At 39.9% G+C, this 20,539-nt stretch overlaps 1 protein-coding gene across 3 annotated transcripts; it reads right to left on the minus strand.

The window, feature by feature from the left end:
- Positions 1-2,315: 2,315 nt before the first annotated feature.
- On the minus strand, positions 2,316-20,504 carry BROX (BRO1 domain and CAAX motif containing). 3 transcript variants are annotated; one of them, XM_054062935.1, is made up of 13 exons: positions 20,358-20,504; positions 17,765-17,895; positions 16,879-16,985; positions 15,261-15,357; positions 13,831-13,926; positions 13,120-13,192; positions 12,662-12,767; positions 12,037-12,126; positions 11,147-11,232; positions 9,686-9,767; positions 8,668-8,818; positions 7,120-7,279; positions 2,316-6,618 (listed from the first exon to the last, which is right to left on the minus strand). In XM_054062935.1, exons 2-13 carry the CDS (start codon positions 17,863-17,865, stop codon positions 6,532-6,534), a joined length of 1,236 nt encoding a protein of 411 aa, XP_053918910.1. In that variant the 5' UTR covers positions 17,866-17,895; positions 20,358-20,504; the 3' UTR covers positions 2,316-6,531. The 3 variants fall into 3 exon arrangements, with proteins under 3 accessions (XP_053918910.1, XP_053918911.1, XP_053918912.1); XM_054062936.1 differs by lacking the exon at positions 20,358-20,504 and adding an exon at positions 19,903-20,024; XM_054062937.1 differs by lacking the exon at positions 20,358-20,504 and adding an exon at positions 19,755-19,773.
- Between the last annotated feature and the right edge of the window lie 35 nt (positions 20,505-20,539).

The following is a 20,539-nucleotide window of genomic DNA, read 5'->3' on the forward strand; positions in this document are numbered from 1 at the left end:
ACAAAAACACTTACTAGGCATGTATGATGTAGTGGAAAGCAGAGCTACAAAGGAAGGAATCTCTTTTTTTGCATTAAAATTATATGCCAGCTGCCTGTGAGAACTGAGGGAAAACTGTAAGATTTGCTATGTTTTAAAAAGCAAATAATTTAAGAAAGAAAGTCTGTGTTGTCTGAGAAGTTCCCACTTCATGTACACAACAGAAAATGCAAGAACGTCAGCTTGCATCGATCTCTGGAAAGAGTATTGTGGCATAAGATTTGTAATCGAGTTACAAATACAACCAAAAGCACCAGCCTAGTTAACAAGAATTAGCTTGTCACAAATGTCTGAGATGAACTATGTATTTAGACTTCCCATCAGCCTTCATCCGATCTGTAGTCACAGTTCAGAGAAAAATCCTATAGATTTTTCTTACAACATCCAGCCCAGGATAACAACATTCAGCCTCGATTTTCCAAAGGTATTGAAAACAAATCAGTATGGCATCTGCCACGCTGATGCTTACTAGAATCTCAGTTTTCACTTTTGTAAAGCCAAGTCTCTATTTCTTATGGCTTCAACTGAAAATTTCCAAATATAAATGGAAGTAAGCAATGTGTAGATGTCTAGATATAATCTGAAAAAGCAGTTTTGTGGGTTGAACTGTCCAGACATACACTTTATCCCAAAACGCACTATAAGCATTGTTACATAGTATATATCTATTTTATATATATATATATTTATAATTATATTTATATTTATATACAAATACAGGCTGGGCTGAGAAAGCATGAAGAGTAGCCCTGAAGAGAAGGATGCTGGTGGATGAGAAGCTCAGCACGAGCCAGCAATGTGTGCTTGCAGCTGAGAGAGGCAACTGTATCTTGGGCTGCCAGCAGGTTGAGGGAGGGAATTCTCCCGCTTTAAGGTCCCTTCCAGCCCAAAGCATTCTATGATTCTATGATTTCACTTCCCACTTAAGTGTGGAAGAAAATAAGAAAAACAATAAAGCATGGAAATCAAGAGTTTCCCTCACTTCCTGTCACTTAGAAGTAGGCATGAAAAGCAGCCTGCAAGGCACTAGAAAAAGCACACAGTAAGGTACGTAGGTCTTTCATATCCAAGGAACTGCTTGGCTTTCTGAAGTCTGAAGAAAAGTGTTCCAATTAACTCACTAGCTGACATGAGGGAAATTGTGGGTCTTCTGGAGTTCCCAACACAAACCAGCAATTTAGTGACTTAATAGGAAAGTGCTGCTGAAAAGATTGCTTTCCTGAAACTGAAAAGATTTCCTTTCAGGAAAGGAAAACAAAAATCCAGTCCAACACCATGTATGCTGGAATTACGAACACTGCAAATGTGACAATCTGTTTGTTTGGCTCCCTGGTTGAAGGAGGGATCTGATGTCAGAAAAAAAATACCCTGTGAAGTAGAAGTAGTTTGGTTTCTAAGCTAGGAGGGAAGGTTTGCCTTAAAGCCAATATCCAGGACATTGTCAAATTACCAGTCTAAACAGTCCAGTCTTCATATTCCTATAACATTATTTGCTATTATCAAAATAAAGTAGAGATGGTTTTAGACAGCCAAACAATTCTTATTCTCTGCGGACTACATAGCAATTGAAATAGTGTAAATTACTGTGAGGGAGGAACAGTATTATAGAATCAGTTGCAGATACTTTTACTGAAGTCACAACCCACACAAATGAAATCACTTTTTCTGTAGGTGTTTTCAAAGTACTTTGTTGAGGAAAGATTTTTTTCAGAAGGAAAATAACATCAGAACCAAATAGAGACTATTTTTTTCTTCATGGAACTGTGCTAAAACCCAAGAGGCTAAAAGGCATTAGTGTGTATTTACACTTTAAGAAAGTGTAAGAGTCAACCATACCTCTGAAAATGAAAAAATGTGTTTCCTGCAAGTATACTTCCCACTTGCTGGTGGCCAGCAATCTGCTCTTCCCAAACAGCCCTTTCATGAAGCATACAGAACATCCTACAATGTCACAGACCCTGGCAAGCACTAGGGTTTTGTACAGGCATATGAAATCATACCCAATTATTCTTTTTTCTTAACATAAGTTTGGAACTTCCACCCGTTCTCTTCCTGCCCCACGACTTGAAGCACTTCATTGTAACTACTACTTCCGTGTGTTCCCAATTCACCTATCTTGCTTATTTAAGTCCTCCTTCAGACACACTGCAAGGAGGAAGTATTCTCTATAATTATTACATTTTCATTAAGATGGAGAAAGTAACAGTCAAGATAAGACTATTTCTTGCTACTATACTTAAAATTTGAAATGATGAAACAAAACATGATACATTAATATCATTTATTTTAAATGGTATTCTGAAACTCATGGTTATATACAAATTTTTAAACTATGAAGCTTAAGATCACATGATGACTGTCTTCACAAAATAAGGCTGCAGGGTCAATCTCATTGGAGTCCATTCCACTGAAGTTTGAGTACAGGACGGCTTCAAGAAGGCTGTAATCTGTGAAGGCCCCAACATGGAGGAGGCTGGCCTTCCTACAGAAAAAGCTTCCTCAGTTACCACGTGATGTTGTTTGAATTTGAGAGCAATAACAGTGGGGAAAGATCTAAGTGAATCCAATGGTTGATGTGCAAAGACTGTTATGCTGCACTCAAAATCTGAAGACAGGTACCACTACAGAGGCTCTTCCAGGCCAGTCATACACATTTTGCCTCACTCCGCACTCAGCTGGGCCTGTTGGTGGGGCAGGGGGAAGGCAGCTTACACCGCTGTAAATTGGCAATGATCATTGATCAACAGATGTTTTTTAGGGATAATTAACAGGCATGAACAGGATTTATGTTATTGCTGAAACTTCTCTTTAGATAATAGGTGCAGCAGTGGGATGAAGAGTAGCATCAGCCAATAGACAAAATTTTCATTTCTCTGAACTGTCATGGAAAGCAGATGAAGCCTCTCCTCATGCTCCCCCAATACTAAGGCAGAGATATGCTTCATGAGTTTATTTTATACACAGACAATTAAAAATACATTTTACTAATGTCTCCCATAAAAACCTTACCAATAGCACAGTCCTGAAATCAGTGCAACAATACTAAAATGAGAGGAAGGAGTATTTACAACCATATTGTATTGTACTGAAATGGCAAGATCAGAAATTTAGATCTAAAGTGCAAAGTTGGCTATAATCTACACAGATCCAGGGATCTGTTTTCTTGCTTATCCTATGAAGCAATATCATCACTATAGATGCACCACATATTCATGCTGAACATTTAAGTGACCAAACGTCATCCTTGGGCTGAGAAGAAAAACTCCTCTACTGAATCCAGCGGGAGGCAGACATCAGCATCCAAGGGCCAAATTTAGTCCCTCAGTTCTAGGAGTGTTGCATACTGGATGGAGATTAACTACTGTAAACCCAGGGATGTGAAACATGGAGGAAGTGTATTTAAATACATGAAGGAAGGTAGTGAAATAGAAATCTTAAAGAGCTTACTGCTTTGCTTTATAGTAGACTAAAGACAATCACTGCATTTCTAAAAGGACAAAATAGAGGGCCCAGCACTCTGTATTTTATTTAGCTGCAGTCCTGTCCCAGTTCAGACCGTCACAAAATTTTAAAGACTATTTACACCAACAAGGCCATGAGGGCCTCTGAAACCAGAGTGAGGCCACAAAAACAGGCTCTTGCAGCATTAGAGTATTAAAAAGTCACCATTCAAAATACTTCGTTCTTAAAAATTACTTAAGGAAATCATAATAGAAGGAAAAATGGCTGCTAGGTTTCCAGATTAACTGAAACTCCCCGTCAATTCACCCATGCATAGTGGACAGTTAATCTACGAATTATTTACAACAATTTTTGCTACTACCCAACACAATCAAAGAGAAAACTGCTTGTTGAGTCACAGCTTGCTATACTTCGGCAAACTAAACAGTCTCCAGTTTCTTATCTTTGGGCACAACTATCCAATGTTTGCCATAAGATTTTAACTACAAGTAAACAAAGTTTGTCTTGAAAAGCAACGCACGTTAAGTGAATTAGTTTGTTCCATTAGTCTATTTTTAAACTACTACATCATATTTACCGAAATGGCTATGGCATAAGAGGCTAGGCTTAAGTAATGCCATCATCTGACACAATCCACTTGATTATGCCCCAAACTATTTACAGTGAACTTGATTCAAACAAACCACTTGGTTTGAGAAAGCATCTGAAGAACTAAGAATTTAATTATAAAATAATCTTTCCTAAAATGTTGCTTGGAAATGATTTAGTCACGATCTGTTCATGTTATTTTAAGTTATTCATTTACTAAAATACACCCATGGGCAAAAGCCTCATTGGAAACGAGACCCAGCACCTACACATGCATTAGTAAACAAGGGTAAGTCTGTGCCACAGCATGGAGCAGATGGAAGGGAAAATGAGGGGAGGAGGAAAGATGCAATCTAAAGAAAACGAATTAGGTTGAGACATGTATGTATTAACACACAGGCACCTGCAAAACAATGAGTAACTAAAAAATTGTGGTTATGAAACTGAGTTAACAGCATCTTTATCCTTAAAGGGGGCAGGCTAAGCAAATGTAGATGACTACAGCAGTAATTATGTTCTTAGGAGAATCAAAACCTGCATAGGCAAGCATTATAGCTCCACACTGTTCTGGCAAAACCTAAGCTGGTCTTTCAATAATGCAAGAAGTTAAGAATTCAGCTGATCAAGTTATGAACAGATCTGAGTAACTCTTCATAAAACATAGCCAGGCCCCTGTGCAGCATCAGAAGAAATGGCCCCATTTTAGATATAAATTCTTCTTGATGCTCATTATCCTCTACCCACCTAAGCCCTGACAGAACAGAAACTTCTTCCAAATTCATCAATTCATCTGAGTTTACACTTATTTTTGTGTGTGTGACTGGCTGAAAGAAAAATCCATCACTGGAAGCAATGAGTTCTGCATTTGATTCACCCACGACAGCCAACATTAAGATCCTTTTGCAGCAATGAATTCTGTAGTTTGGTCCAGTATCTCAGGAAGAGTCTTGAATTTCCTATTGAACTCCTCGAAAGCTTTTGTTCCACAGGCCTTCAAAGAGCTACACACCTGCCCTCTAAGCTAAGTTATTTGAAGTCCCATGAAAGATTTGAAACAAAAGCACTGAATTATGCCCGAGTGGAAGACAAACCAATCCAAACTGTACAAAGCAAGGAATGTGTTTACAGTATACATCATAACTGCATATGCCATCATGTTTTGTTGAAACAGGAAAATTTCAGGCTGTTCGGTTGTTTTCTTGGGTAAAGTAAAGTGCAGCAACAGGTACCCAGAGATTACATAACCTCACTTCAACACAATGCATCACATTCTTTTGCATTTGTGGCAAACCAGAAAGCTATGTTTTTGTTGACACGGGTGTTTTGGAGTGCTCAGCTCTGAAGGCGTTATCACATTTTCCACAGGAGGCAGAAATGGAAGAAGCAAGTTCTACAAAATACTTCCTCAGTCTTAACTGGGCTTGGCTTTTGGCAAGTTTTCGTCATAAGGAGCTGATTTCAGTGCAAAAGCTGAGAAATATTACTGTTTACATATGGCATAATGGAAACCTAGAGCCTGGTTTCCCAATTGTATCATCAGTTCCCCAGCTCATCTTTCCTCCCTGTTCTTCTAACAGCTTCTTATAGAAATTACTCAGATGGAAACACAACATCAACCAGAGCTTTTCTAATGCCAGGAGATTTTGACTATCTGCAGCTTTCAAATTTCCCAAATCTTTCAAGATTCAAAAACTTTGAATGAGTGACACCATGATGCATTACTTTTAAGAAATTCCATATGACTTATTGTGTCACCTTCACAAATACTTTAATATTAAAGATTTTAATTTAAGAACAGACAAGCTAACATACCTTACTACAACCCATTATACAAGAACCCTTATCTGTTGGAGGGAAGAACAGAGGCTGTTTCAGAAGAATATGAATTGTGCTCCAGTTTTGCAGAACTTAAGGTTTTCCAAGTTCTGTGCAACTCCTGTGAAATATCATAAAGGTGTTAAAAACCAAACCCAGATCTTTTTCGCTCACTACAATTAAGTGAGCCAGAATACAACAGGGTGTTAAGCCTGAATGACAAAACCTGAATAATTATTACTGTTCATATAAACTTTTACTTGCAGAATTTGACATGATATATAGCATATAATCTAATGGAAAACTCCTCAAGTATTCCAATCATGATACTTTCTTTGCTACTTGTGGGTAGAAACTAAACCCACAAAAAGAAATTCTCTAGAGGCACAATAGGAACATTTTAAACCCACTCATTCTATTATACCCTACTGAAACCAAAAATAGGTCGGATATAAATAAACTCTTAGAAATCCACCACATTCTCAAGCAAGATAGACATATACAAACAAAAGTAAATTAAATTAGTCTTCTAAATTACAAAAGAAGAATCAGAAAAAGGGAGACCAGAACTAAAGCCCCAGAGTCTAATGAATACAGTTTCAAAGTGAATTCAAAGTCTTATGGGACTTAAGAAATCTGGCATCCACTGTCTTTTTGAGGCTTTATATCTGGTTCCTTCAGAGGTTTTACTTCTTCGTCTGGCTTTGGTTTAGCCTGCAAATAAGAAGAAATAAAACTTAAATACCGCAGGAAAAAAACAGATGTGTCTGCACAGTATTTACCCACAGCTGACTTTACATACTCTAATCTAACAGTCCCCTCTCTTTTCAAGGCTGAAGGCTTTAGGCAAGCCTCAAGTAAGGGAGAAAACCCAAATATTCTCTATTTCAGTATCCTTAAATGAATCCTTTTCTAGAAAAGGATCTTTTTATAGCATTCACTGTAACACTTCAGCATCTTACACACATTAAAGAATTTCCTCCTATTCAGGACTTGGGGGCAAAAAAAAATTACTCCTAATTTCCAGATGCTGACAGTGTGGCGGAGAGGTTAACTGACTTGCCTCCTGGCACAGCGGAAACATGAGTTCAGGTGTTAGCCTTGTGCTTATCTCCTGCAGTGAGCTGGGAAGCATCACAGAAGAGCAAAAGAGTAACTCTGTATTACACACACAAAAAAGCTAACAGCGAAGAACAGTACATAAGGTTATCTTACAGCATCATCCTTTGGTCTCTTGGTTAGATCAAATGCCCCAAGTGTTTCAAGAGTCCAATGTGCGTTCAAGGCAGGAAATTCAAAAGGAATAGGCTCTACTAAACCATAGTTTGCTTTCAGTTCCAACTGGGGAGCCTCTGCTGGCACCTTCTGAAAATAGCTGTAATAGAAGACAGCAATACATTTTAAACACAATGCACTATCTCTGCAAGTCTCGTTTGCAATTCTAAAGACAAAACAATCTGGGTTTTTACAGAGGCAACCACTTCTGCTCTCTTCCATTTCATGAAGGCACTGTCCAACATTCATCCCACCAGTAAGATTCACAAAACCAAAAGCAATTCCTTCTCAGTGGGTTTTTTCTTACCTGATAACCATTATTCCCAGCGCTTCAATGAGAAGAACACCTTTTGTCCAAAAAGACCTTAAAAATCCAAATCAGGATTTAAACCACTTCCCCAGAAAGATGAAGAGGTTAGTTCTTTTCCTAAACCAGTCTTAATTTGCCACACTGCATAACAGCAACGACACTGCAAAACCCACAAGGGCTTGCTACAAAAAACCTGAATGAGGGTATAAATCTCTCCTAGGCAAACCAAACAAGAGCTGAAAACTGACAAATACTGACACATGTTCCCTTACTTCCCACACTGCAGAAGAGCTCTGCGATAGGCACATCTCCCAAAACAGTCACTGGTTATCCAGGTTTGGTTTTTTTTTTGTTCAAAGTTTGTCTGTAGAGAGACATGGATTTATTGAAATCTCCTGTTGCTGTAAGCTATGACAATGGTTATTGGAACTAAAGCAGACTAAAGAATTTCTTTTCCTATTTATTTCAGCTTGAATATTTTTTACTTATTCCTATATTATGCATCTCTTTAAATATCATTAAAAGGGAAATAACAAATCTATTATGGACTACCGTATCATAAGAGGAGGGGAGAGGAGAAAGAAATGAGCAAAAGAATTTTAAAGCCAAGTTAATCTTGCTATTTTAAGCTGCTTCTGAACTCTTTGTGGAAGGAGCTTTACATATATTCACAATATTAATTATACTTAGACTAGTAGAGTTCCTAGCACCCTAAGCATACGCTTCACTGAAGGTATGATTGCTAGTAGGGAAGTCAAAACACACCAACTCCAATCTTCTCCATTTCCCCTCTGTTCTCTTTTGTCTACTGGATCCTAGCAGCTGTAAGGAGGCCATTAGAGCAACACAGCAAGGTCTGCAGGACTTTCTCTTGTGCAGAAGAAAAAGAAACAAAGTGTCTGAGGAATGAAGGAAGAAAACTGCTTAACTTCTGCAACACATCAATACAATCTACCCTGCTGAACTGGCACAGAACACCGAGAAGATTATAGTACAGACAAATAGCAAATCATACTATGAGAAAATTACAGAATTGCAAATATATCTTTAAGCTACTTGCCTTGCCCTAAAGGAATATAAGAACTGGAGAGCAAAAATTTACCATCCCATCTTGAAATAAATGCAAATGAGGTAATAACAGTTCATATAGAGTACTATAACAACCACGAATTACTTACATGAATCCATTCTCTCTCTGGCATTTTTCTAGCGTGTTCTTAACCAAACTTCCTAATTTCCTAAAGAAGAGATGTCCAGAAGGTTTGGCAGTAGTCCCAGGTCCTTTGGTTTCTCCATATTCCTTGCACAACGCTTCAGCCTTGGCAAAAACTTTGCAAGAAAGAAATGTAATAAAAATAATTTACATGACTCTGTCAAATCACGATTCTGATCTACAGTGCTTTAGTTTCAGCAGATACCAGAATCCACTTGGCTTCTTGCTTCTTAGAAACAAAACTGAACTACCTCAAAGGCAGCACTTCAAGCCAAGATTTGCTGCATTCAAAAAGTGATTAGGAATTTAAAAAAAAAAACCCAAAACCAGACAGCTTTTTGGGTAGGAAGATGCAGGAAAGCATTCCTGCTTGTGGGGCAAAAGGCAACAATAAGCCTAAGAACTGTGGTTAAAAAGGTGTCCACACATGGTTGATGCCCCAAAATAAGGAAGCACTCTCCTCTGAGCAGCAGGCACAGTAAAAAACACAGAATTTTTTTCACTGCAAGCAATACAACTTAGATTGTTCTTAATAAGTTATTTTTATTTTTTTTTAAATAATATTAAATGCTTTCAGTTTGATGATTTGAGCATTTTTTTATACATTGTGGTTACATTTATGCAGTGCAGGCATTGGGGCAGCAACAGCTTTGGAGAGAGGAGGATGGGTAGAAGACCCTGAACTTCCCTTAATCTTCATTTGAAATTAATAGAAAGGAAACAAGTTATTGTAAATACTATTTATTTTTAAACAGGTTAATGGGCTGAGAAGCAAAGAAAAAAGTTTCTGCAGCACTGTAACGAAAGGCAGTCTTTGTCAAGACCGAAAAAGAATATGCTGTCTCTATTCAAAAGCATACTGGATTTTCATCAGGTGACACAGAAAATCTTAAATTTACGGGGGACCAAATAAACGTGATACAGAAAAAAAGAAACAGGCATGTCACGATGAGACCGTGTAATCCAGTCTCACTCAAACTTACATTTTTCTGATTCCTGCAGAGATCTGATTGCTTCCCCACATTTATCACTCGCCAGTAAGGTTTGACCATGGTAACAGTATGCCTAATGCGAGAGGACAAAATCACTACCAACATCATCAGGCGCAACCTGCACCAATTAACTTCGGCTCTTTCTTACATCAGAGTTGCATCTCATTGAAGCTGCAGATAGCTGACAACTCGGAAATGCAAGTTAAGGCAGCATTCACTGGACAATGCAGCTCAACACAAGCGCCATGAAGCACATATGAAGCAAGCTGTTTCAGGTCAAGATTAACTCTGAGCTTCATTAAGGCTGTTTAACAGAAGCACTAGCATATAGACTAGTCCAAACCTCTCTCTCTCTCCTTGTATCAATGTGCAGCATTAAGATCCATCACAGAAAGAGGATGAACTCTAGTCAAGTTTACAAAGCAAAGACCTCTAAAAACTAAAACTACCTGAACACTCAAAAACTGAATCTACAGCAAACATCGAGAAAACATGATGCATTTCTCCTGCTTGAGGTATTTTGCCTTATCCAAATAAGTTTCCCACTCCAAAAAGGCCCATTTCTTCACACTTATGCTTGAAGATAGAACTGTATTCCAGTGAGTACCTGAATGGCCTCTTTTCTATTATCAGGAATTTCTGAGTTTAAATACTAAATACCATAGGTGAAGGAACAATCCCATGGACTAATGCCTACCTTGAATATCTGCTTTTCATGTCTGTTCTCACAGTATAACTAACGTTACTTAAATCTACTCCTGCCTATACTGCACAAGTTAAAAAAAAAAAAAAAGAAAAAGTATCACAATTCTGGCCCGCTCTCATCTCTCAAACTTGCTAATAAAGCAATCAGCTTTTAGCTACAGGTTTAACATAAGAGAAAGACAATTCTGTTAACTGTTTAGTTTGGACCTTTTTCACAGTATATAATCATAGAATGGTTTGGGTTGGAAGGGACCTTAAAGATAATTTAATTCCAACCCCCTGTCATGGGCAGGGACACCTGAAGCATCACCCTGAAAGAGCCAGATTACAGGCTACAAAAGATAAACAGCAAATTTAGCAGGTGATGATCCCAAGGGTGCACTACCCCTGCTAAGAAATCAGTCAGCCAAAAAGGGACAGCACTTGGAATGGTACCTAACATTACTAGATGCATCTTCATTCAAGGCCTCTAAAAACATGATCAGCTCTGAATTATACCTAGAAGCAGACTGCAACACAGATAACTGAAGACGAGTATTATATTCAACCTGAATTGCTTCACTTAATGATATGTGATGACAGCAAATTCCACACTGTAGTAATTTCACTTGGCTCAACAAAAATACTTCCAATGCCACTGACACTGCATAGTCTCTCTTCACAGAAAGTCAAGGTAATACTTAGCCCCCATTCCCTATCCCGCCTTAGACATCATTAAAAACTGTATCTGCTGTCAGCAGTACTTACATAGGCCATATAGAAACAGTTCTTCAAGTTTAAGTACTTCCTCCATTTACCTGCATAGATTGGATCCAAACTGGATAACGTTTGATCTATGAACACATACGTAAAGTTATTCTTTAAGACATTTCCAAAAACAAAAATCCCCCCCCAAAATTCAGTGACGAGAATTCTTAAACTTAGCCATAATTCTTAACTACAAAGTAGCCCGAATCAAATGACATAAATTACTCCTGCACTATGAAAAAATTAATAAAACCATGCAGTTTATTGAGCTATCAGGCAGTTGTTACCAGAATCCCTGGAACTGCTGTCCACTAAGTTTGGAAGGCCAATTTTCCTAAGTATTTTTAGGCAGTATTTCAAAGCTTGTAACTAGTTTAATTTCAAGTAATGATTTATAAAATCCTGCTTATGTTGCAATATTTCACCTCCTATACTGAATCCTGTATTTCTGCACTTTTCCCACTTGCTTCAGCAAGCCCACAGATCAGCTTAATTATTTGGAAGGATACACATAATTAACCTGCTACACATTTTACAGTCTGCATCATATTCTGCTGCCCAAAGACAGCTGAAACACGTCATTTACATCAATCCATTTGTTTGTTGGCTGTTATGACATAGTCTCAAGATGTTACTCTGTCTTCTATCTCCCCTCACTAACATTTCCTACCACTAGCTACAGAAAAAGTTTCCCTCCAAAACAAAAGGCCTTATCAAAATATATCTGTTATGGTGATAGCTGAAACCTTAAATGTGCTGAACAGAAGCTAAATATACAAAGCAGATCCACTGAGAAACAGTGTTCATCTCACAACTGACAAGTGCTGAAGTATATTTGCTGGCATGAATGCATAAACCAGGTCACTAAGGATACAAAACAAGGCTCTTACCAGCTTTTTGGTAGAAGTTAGCTGTTTCATAAGCAAGAGCAGCTATTAGTCCTGGATTGTGTTTCAGCTCAATGGCCCGAGCAATTGTCACTGAAAAAAAATCCACATCACAGTACTGAAGTTTAATTGAAAATGTCAGCAGTGGCATTTAGCATTTTAAAATCCCTCCATGAGGAGATAACTATTGTGCAGTTAAGCAAACTGTGGAATAAAGACATTGTTTCTTAGACAGAATGATTCCAAATTAACAGAACAGGTGAAGGAAGGTTAGTCTGAAGACTAGCTGGTAAACAGAAACTGCAAGTATTTTAGAGTAAAGGAACTGAGAATTTATATTAGGCAAGCATGGTAGTAAAGAGACTACAATGAAAGGAAAAAAGAAGAGGGGAAGAATGTCACATACAAGTTCGTCCACAGTGGTTTCATTTATAATACCAGACGAATTTTTGGCATTCTCCTCCTGTAATTGTAACTTCAGTTTCTTTAAAAGCAACCCACCCTACTAAACCACAGCACTTCAGGAGAAGAAAAAAATGGCACTGCTGCCAAGAAGACCTCATGAGATAAAGTAACCCACAAAGACTGTCATTGCCCATCCCCAACAAACACTCATATTTGAAGATACCTTCTTGAGCTTCCGCTTGGCACTGTATGATGTAAGAGTCTATAAGTCGAGCTTCTAAATCTCTTCCCTTTTCTACAGGTGTAATCAATTTTGGAATATGACTTTCCTAAGTACAAAGCAAGTCTCAAAGTTAGTTTAGGCTTAATACCATTGCTGCCAATGCACAGCAAGTCTCTTATTCCTAAATGGATGAGACACTGAGCGAAGGTCCCAAGACAGCTAGCCGCACTGCTGCATGGGCTGCTGGGCAGACAGACCGATAACTCTTCCACTGCCAGGAGAAGTGCAGCAGGGACTGAGTGGTAGCACAACATACCCTTCTTCTTCCAGTACCCTTCAGTAGTAGTTTTAGGCCTTTGTTTACTCTCTAGCCTTGTCAGAAATGCAAAGGCTTTTCTAGGACAAGTCAAGTACTTGGAGACAACATAAAGAACAGACAGCAAAGATGGGTTTTGTACCTTCAAGTGTTTAAAAATCCCAGCTGCTATCTTCAGGCTTCTGTGAACATCTTTTGCTTCATCTTCTGTTATACTAAGAATATAAAATGAATCAATGAAATTTTAGTTAGAAAGGATCTCTGGGTGCCATTTAGTCCCACCTTCTGCTTTGGAGCAGCAAAATTGCAAACACTAGATCAGGTTACTTATTTCTTTGTACAGCTGAATATCTAATCTTTCAGGAACAGAGACTCCACTAATTCTTTAACTAGCCTGTTCTATGGCTGTGCTGCCCTCATGGTAAAGAAGTTTATTACAGTGTCCAATCGTTAAATAATCAAATAGAATTCACTTGAAAAAAGAAACGTAAGACCTTGTAATGCCTTCCAAGTAAAATGTAGTCTCAGTGTTAAAAACCAAAGCTTTAGAAATCTGTTAGGCTAAAAGTCAGCAAAGTTGTGATTTCGAGAATCTCAGTTTTGTACCTGCGTATTTAGAGCAGGATTGATGAAAGATGTATTAACTACTGATGCTTTCTCTGTACCACAGTCACATGGTAGTTCAACACTTTGTTCAAGTAGGGACTGAAGTGCGCTTGAACATGCTGGCACATGAATGAAGGCCAACTGCCTCCTTAAACTCCTGCTGTCTCAGCTGGACATACACTAACTCAGAAACTCCTATTTTTTTAATGGAATATCACTGAGAAGGAATTACTAGAAAATCACTTACTCTTCTTTTCCAGCAAGTCTTGATGCATATTTTGTGTACCACAGGGCTACATTAAATCCCATGGAAACCAGTTCAAACACTGCATCCTGCTGGGCACTAAAGAAAGACAAGACAAAAAAACCCCAAACAATTTAATCCTTTTAATTTTGTTATGACGAGTTCTCTGATTATAGTTCACATAGCATAGGTTGACATTTCTTGAACAAAAAATACTTTATGGAGAAAAGTCAACAATTCCTAATTCAGAACATCCTCCTTGCTGAACTGCCTAAAAGAGAGTTCATTTTTTACTTATTCTCTTTAAGAGCTCACAATTAAAATTTCCCACATTCAGATGCTGACCCTTGCCATTGGGGAACTTTTATTTTAAAACAGTAACTTGATATTTATTTAGCTCTGGGTGTGGCTGACATTTTTCCCTCTTTTTTTTTTTTTTAAAAAAAAAAAAACATTGCACATTTTGTGGAAAGCCTTGCTCTGGAATGTCTACCCTAAAGTTGTAGCTGCTAAGTTAATAAGTCAAAGTCTATTACATCTCCCTCAAATGAATGTTATTGCAAGTATTTATGTAACTGCAGTCAAACAGCATGTGCAAACAGCAGGAAATTTCAGAAGCTAAAAAACATGGTATTTGAAAAGAGTGAACGTGCAATCACAAGCTCAGTATAGCTTAGGAACTAGTAATCTTTAAAAAGAAAGGTGTGGGAGTTAGAGGAATAATGCTGGCACAAGAACAAGTGTGCGTGACCATGAGAAAATGAGAAGAGTCCCAATCAAAAGATTGTCTTCCAAGGGGAATAAAAGCTTTGAGGAACTTGAGCATTTTTAGACAAAGCTTGACAAACTTGTAAGCTTGGTTATAAAACACAATTACCTACAACAGCGAGGGACAACTGAATAATCCAGAAGGTTACAGATCCACACTCCTACTTAAAACAGAAGCTTTGTTTTTTAGTACCTGGAGTACATGTACTAGGAACCTCAGAAGACAAGAACAAAATCAGATCTTCAGCAACATTTGTAGTTCAAAAAACTCAGGAGATAACGGTCAGGCAAATGTAAGTGCCAAATGTAAGACTTTTCAACTGTAGTAATCTATGCTATCATATTAAATTCACCAATACTCTTAAGGTTCTTCTTTATACTGCTGTGGCCAACTGCAGTCAGAGGTTGTAGATAACTAAGATAAAATAGTTCCATCTACCCTTATCTGTTATCACACCTTTACAGTTAAAGCAACACATACTTCAGAAGACTGAATATAGTACTGCAATTATCAAAACTGTAAAGCAAAATATTTTTGGAAACTACTTTGTGTTAAGCATTTTGTAACTCAAAATTTCCTTCATACTCTTGTGGGCACATATGCTTCTAAATAACAGACCAGACCAAAACAGCCGCACACCCTGTGAACATAAAAGTATATAAACCTTGGAACTTGTCCTTGTAGTGTGTCTGTCCACTTGAAATTCTGAATGAATCTCAACTTGCTTTCTTGGGAAGAGTCATCCAGTGGAAGGATAAAACCTAGAGAATAAAAAAAATCTAGTGACAGGCAATCTCAAAGAAAGAAACAGGAACAAGCAATAAAGGAATGAGGAGAGAATACAGACAGAGGTAACAGAATGTTTCTTGCTGTACCACTCAAAAACTCATGTTACTTCCTGAGGCTTTTATTCCTCAACATCTTGAAAGCAAGAGGTACAAAGCCCCAACCTGACTACTACAAGAAAAGCCTTGCTCCAGGTTATCAGCTCAACTCTGTGAGCCTTGACCGCTCAAGGAAAAACTTGCAGGTGTCTGTATGTCCCACACAGCGACTGGCTGGGAGTTGGACTGACCCAGGTATGGGATGGCTAAGGCTGCTCAAGGTGTGCAAGTGACTGTGCCTGCCACCGTAGTGGTGATGGGGAAACTCCAGGAAAAGCTGCCTACCTAACACGGAAATGGAAAAGGCCTTGTAAGCATGGACTTGTCTAGTAATCCTCACTTTTGTCTCCAGAACTACAAGAAATTGGTTCTTTATGTCCAGCCGTTCAGAAAGCTGCAGTCAGTGGGATGAAGGTCATGCTACGGGACATTCAAATGCTAGCATATGCAGGCCCAAGAAGGAATTTTTCAGGAAGGAGCAAAATGGGCCTTGGCCTGATCAAGTCTTAAAGACTTCAAGAATGCAAGACTTGCAACAGCAGCTACTGGGACTACAGCTTTGAGTGCTGTCATGTGTTTATAAAGACAGAAGATACTTATTACTTTCACATGCAGAAGACTTTAGTGATCAAACGTGATGCTTTCCTGAGGAAACTCTCCAAATTTTATCTGCAGAAACATGGACTGTTAATTTACCTTCATCTAGAAAGTCTCACTAGCTTACATCCTCCCAGAGCCTGAGCGAGCTCCACAAACTTGAGCTGCTTCCCTTCCTATAGAGTGAAAGATCACATAGTTTTCACGCATCAGCCGATTCCTGCAAACTCTGTCCTAAGAAACCTGTCTGAGCACCTGACTGCTAAGAAAGGGTTATCAAAATATTGGCAGGAGGAAGGTTTCAAAAGAAAGCACAGTCTCTTGTGACCATTTACTGAAAATGTAGATACTATCTAATGAGAACATATTTATACCTAAGATAAGCAGCAGCAGAAGTGCAAACTTGCAACAAATCTATTACCTGGCATTAGACAAACCAAAAGTTTACACTGAAGAGTGACTCCCATCAACTAATAGATTAAATTTTTTCCTAAAGTGCAATCCACCACAATCTTAAGAGACAGACATTTTCTCGTCCAGCAGGAAGCAGAATGAGGCTAAAAGCAAGAGGACAAGACTGCCAACACTCAGTGCTGACAGAGTCACAAAGGACATTAAACTTGTAGAAAAAGCCTGGTGATTACCAGTGACTGGTATCAAGCATAGGATCCATGAATACCCTCCTTCCTGAGCAGTGCGGAGTTTCTTTACAGAAGATTAGCATAATACATATTCTGAGAAGTGTTTTGAAAATTCAAATTATATATCTCTCAATTTATGAGCAGTATTGTGAGTTTCTACCTTGCAAAAGTGAGAAGTACAAGTCAGTTGCATTCTTCATCATTTCTGGATTACAACTTGAGTCTGTAAACAGCTCCAACAGCCGTGTCCGAGATAACCTCAAATCACTGTATGGAGGTGAAAAAAAAAAACCAGAAAAAAGAAACCTAAGAAATTCTACCCAAAAATATACTATTAATAAAGTACCCGCTCATATATACCATCACCTTTTTTGGATAAGAAAGCTATGGGAAGGCAAGGAAATGTACTTTAAAAGGAAGATGCCAATAAATACAGACAAACCTTCCTTTCTCCTCTGGGTATGTATGATTGACTCTTTAATTTAGAAGTATAATCAATTCTGGACAGACAGCAATGGATAATCAGTACTCATTATCGATCTAACATTCTAACACAAACTAAAATAACTAAGCCTTTATCTACCAAGAGGCTGGGTGCAGGGGAAGATAAGTAACAAGCAGGAGCATTCTTCAACATTAAAATGGGATGAACATTTGAAAAGGTAAGAACAGATCTGCAAAATAAGCTGTCTTTTCATCATATTCCCAGCTACAATAGAACATTCATGCCTTATCCACTTATGGAAATTATTTTAAGTAATCTTTTGCAGAAGAATGCATCGTCATGAGAAAGACAATGAAATGTTTGCTCTTTTCCCTGTGCATTATTATAATAGGCCTTGCCATACACTCAAGAGACTTGGAAACTGGATAATTCATTCTTTGTAACTAAATGCTCAGCATTATGAGTGTCTCATTGTCTCCTAGCCTTCATGTTTCTAGTCATCTTCAGAACAAACACTGAAGAATAACCATTGTTAAGTTACTCTTAAGTATGTCATCCAAACTGTGACAGACAGAGTGAATTTAATCACAAGGACACTTACTTGCAAACCTTTGTTGCAGCTGGAGTGGTAGCCACCCCATAAAAATTGAAGGAAACAGGAGCTGTAGCCTTCAAAGGGTTGCGATGAAACCAGTGCGTCATTTTCTTTTTTTAGAGCTGTTCACGCCAAATCTAAGATGTGAAAAGAAATTAATAGCTGTAGAAACAGGTACAGCTAAGGTATTATATATGTCGTGCTCCCAAAAAAAATCCAAATGTAAACAACTAGGAAAGAAATTAATTTGCAAACTTTTATATATAATTCCAGAGAAGAAATTATTGTTTTCCCACTTGAAACACCAACTTTTCATAGGCCTTGTCTTCACCATTCATGTGCTCAGTCTGAGAATTTCACTCTGTTGAAATACATGTTTTGTGAAGCAGCTATTGCAAGTTGGGCAAAATGCTACAACCTTTGTTTTACATTACTGTACTTTCTTACTGAAAAAAAGCACAACTGTTATCTCATGCATGAGGCTGAACATTTCCTATGTCATTTACAGGTACACCTCAATTCATTGAGGTTGTTACATTGTATCTGGTCAATCAATAAAGTAGCTTTTATTGTGGCAGCACTGACCCAGACAAACTGCAACTATACAGTAACTTGCTGAAAACACTCACATTTACATACAAGCAACAGACCTTGAAATTTGGTAGAGTACAGCTAAAACAGACCATCTTTTCCCCTTTTATTACCTCAATCTCAGAGAACACATACAGCACAAGCATTCCAGTGAGATGTTTTTGCAAGCTTTCAACAGTGGGGCATGGTGGGAGGACGAAATGTAATGGGCACAAGCTGTAATAAGGGAGGTCGGTACTGGGTAAAAATGATACAAGAAGTACTTACTATTACAAAAGGTAGAATATTTTTTATTTACGCTAAAGTAGAGTTAAGTTTCACCTAAATAATTGTGTTATTCGAAAGTCAGACAGAATGGCTCTCTGAGAGCACATCTTCTTTGAAACAGTGTTTTTCCAGACCCTGTTCATTCCTAGGAAATGAGAACATGTTTTGTACAGTATATGTCCTGAGCAGATGTCTTTTCTCCAATCACCTTTGTTTGCAGCCTTTTCCCATCTCAAATGCAAGGACAAGCATTTGCCCAGCCCTGATAAAGGATGCCTGCTTTCTAAAACTCCAAAACAAGTCTTAGACAGTTTATTTACCGGCATTTTTGGTATCAAAAGAAAGAATCCCTTCACCATGAGTGTAGTCAAGATGAGGAACAAGCTACCCAGAAAGCTCGTGTGGTCCCTGTCCTCAAAGTCTTTCAGGTCCCCACTCTGACCCTGCTCCAAGCAGGACACTGGACCAGGGACCTCCATAGGCCTCCACCACCTTACGAGCCTTTCCGCATCTCCAAGTTCATTGTTACAGAACAAGGTGTGGTTCAGCTGGCCAAAGCGGCTCCGCCGAGCAGCGCCAGTCTCGGCCCCGCAACCTACCCCGGCGGGACGGGCGCTTCGCAGCAGCTCCTCTCCGTGCCGGCGCCACCCAGGTACCGAAACTGCCGGCGAATAAACTGTAAGACTCGTTTCAGAAAGCCGGCATCCTTTCTCAGGGCTGGGCAACGCGAGGGAGTGATCTCTATCATCGTGTGCAGCGAGACAAGAGCTGGGACGGGATGTATTTCCCACTCACATGCACATGGATACATTCTCCCAGAGATCTTACGCATATTCGATTACTTTCCAAGGACTCATTTTAATGTTATTATGAACTTCAAAACAGCCAAAGCTCTTGCTGATGTGGAGCTTTGGCTCCAGCTCTGCCTGCCCTTGCCTTTGAGGGAAAGGCTGCAAACAGGTGATCGCAGCAGCAGAGACACCTGCTCAGTACAGATCACACTGCACACAAGGCGTTATAAGTTCCAGAGAATGAACAGGGTCTGGAAAGACACTGAAAGAAAACATGCTCTCAGAGGGACCTTCTGTCTGACTTCCAAAGAACACAATGACTTAGATGAACCCTAACTCCATTTTACCTTAAATCAAAGATACGCCGCTCTTTGTAACAACAACCAGTGTTGGTACACCCCCCCGCCACGCCCGGCAGAGCGCAGGCCGGGACCCTGCCCGGTGCCAGCCGCCTCAGGCCCCGCCGCTCCCTCCCTCCCTGCTCGGCGCCGATACCTCCGCCGCTTCCGCCCGGCCCCGTCGCGCGCACAGTGCCGCAGGCAGCGCCAGCCGAGAGCCGATGGCATCACCCCACACGGCGCGGATGGGCCGAACGCATCCATCCCACCGCCGGTTGTCGAGTCCCCCGCTCCCTCCACGCCAGGTACTCCCAGGCAGTGCCAGCCAAGAGCCGATAGCATCGGCGGCACGGCGGGCCGAATGCATCGATCCCGCCCTGTTGTGTGTGTGCGTCGTCGCCCCCGCCTCAGCGGGTGCCCCCAGCCTCAGGGCTGCAGTAGCTCCCGGGACTGCCAGGCCCCGCAGCCGCCTCCGACACAGCCCCAGCCCCTGAGCACCGCTCCGGGCAGCCGCTCCCACCAGCCCCTCCCCCGCAAACAGAGACGGGGGTGGGAGAAAAGATGACACAGGCCCTTGCAAACGCATGACCCGACTACAGCGCCACCGCTTACCGGAGGAGCCTCCCACAGCGGCACGACCGGGAGCGGAGCAATCCCTTCTCGGCCACCGCCAAGCCCTAGCTGTGAAGGAAGATGGGAGAGGGGGTAAGGAGAGGCGGGTGCTCCCAGCATGGCCACGTGACCTCGAACACGTGACTGCCGCCATGACACCTACCGAGGCGGAAGTGGCGGCT

The sequence above is a fragment of the Cuculus canorus genome, chromosome 3 (assembly GCF_017976375.1).
Source record: "Cuculus canorus isolate bCucCan1 chromosome 3, bCucCan1.pri, whole genome shotgun sequence".
Taxonomy (NCBI): Eukaryota; Metazoa; Chordata; class Aves; order Cuculiformes; family Cuculidae; genus Cuculus; species Cuculus canorus.

What these genes read in the sequence shown, in the direction of transcription:
- BROX (XM_054062935.1), bottom strand. Translation starts at nt 17,865, where the DNA reads ATGACGCACTGGTTTCATCGCAACCCTTTGAAGGCTACAGCTCCTGTT. An exon ending in CTACAAGGACAAGTTCCAAG is followed by an intron (nt 13,927 to 15,260) that starts GTTTATATACTT and finishes GTCTTTCTTTAG; the next exon opens with TGCCCAGCAGGATGCAGTGT. An exon ending in AGAGACCAAAGGATGATGCT is followed by an intron (nt 6,619 to 7,119) that starts GTAAGATAACCT and finishes TCTTATTTGCAG; the next exon opens with GCTAAACCAAAGCCAGACGA.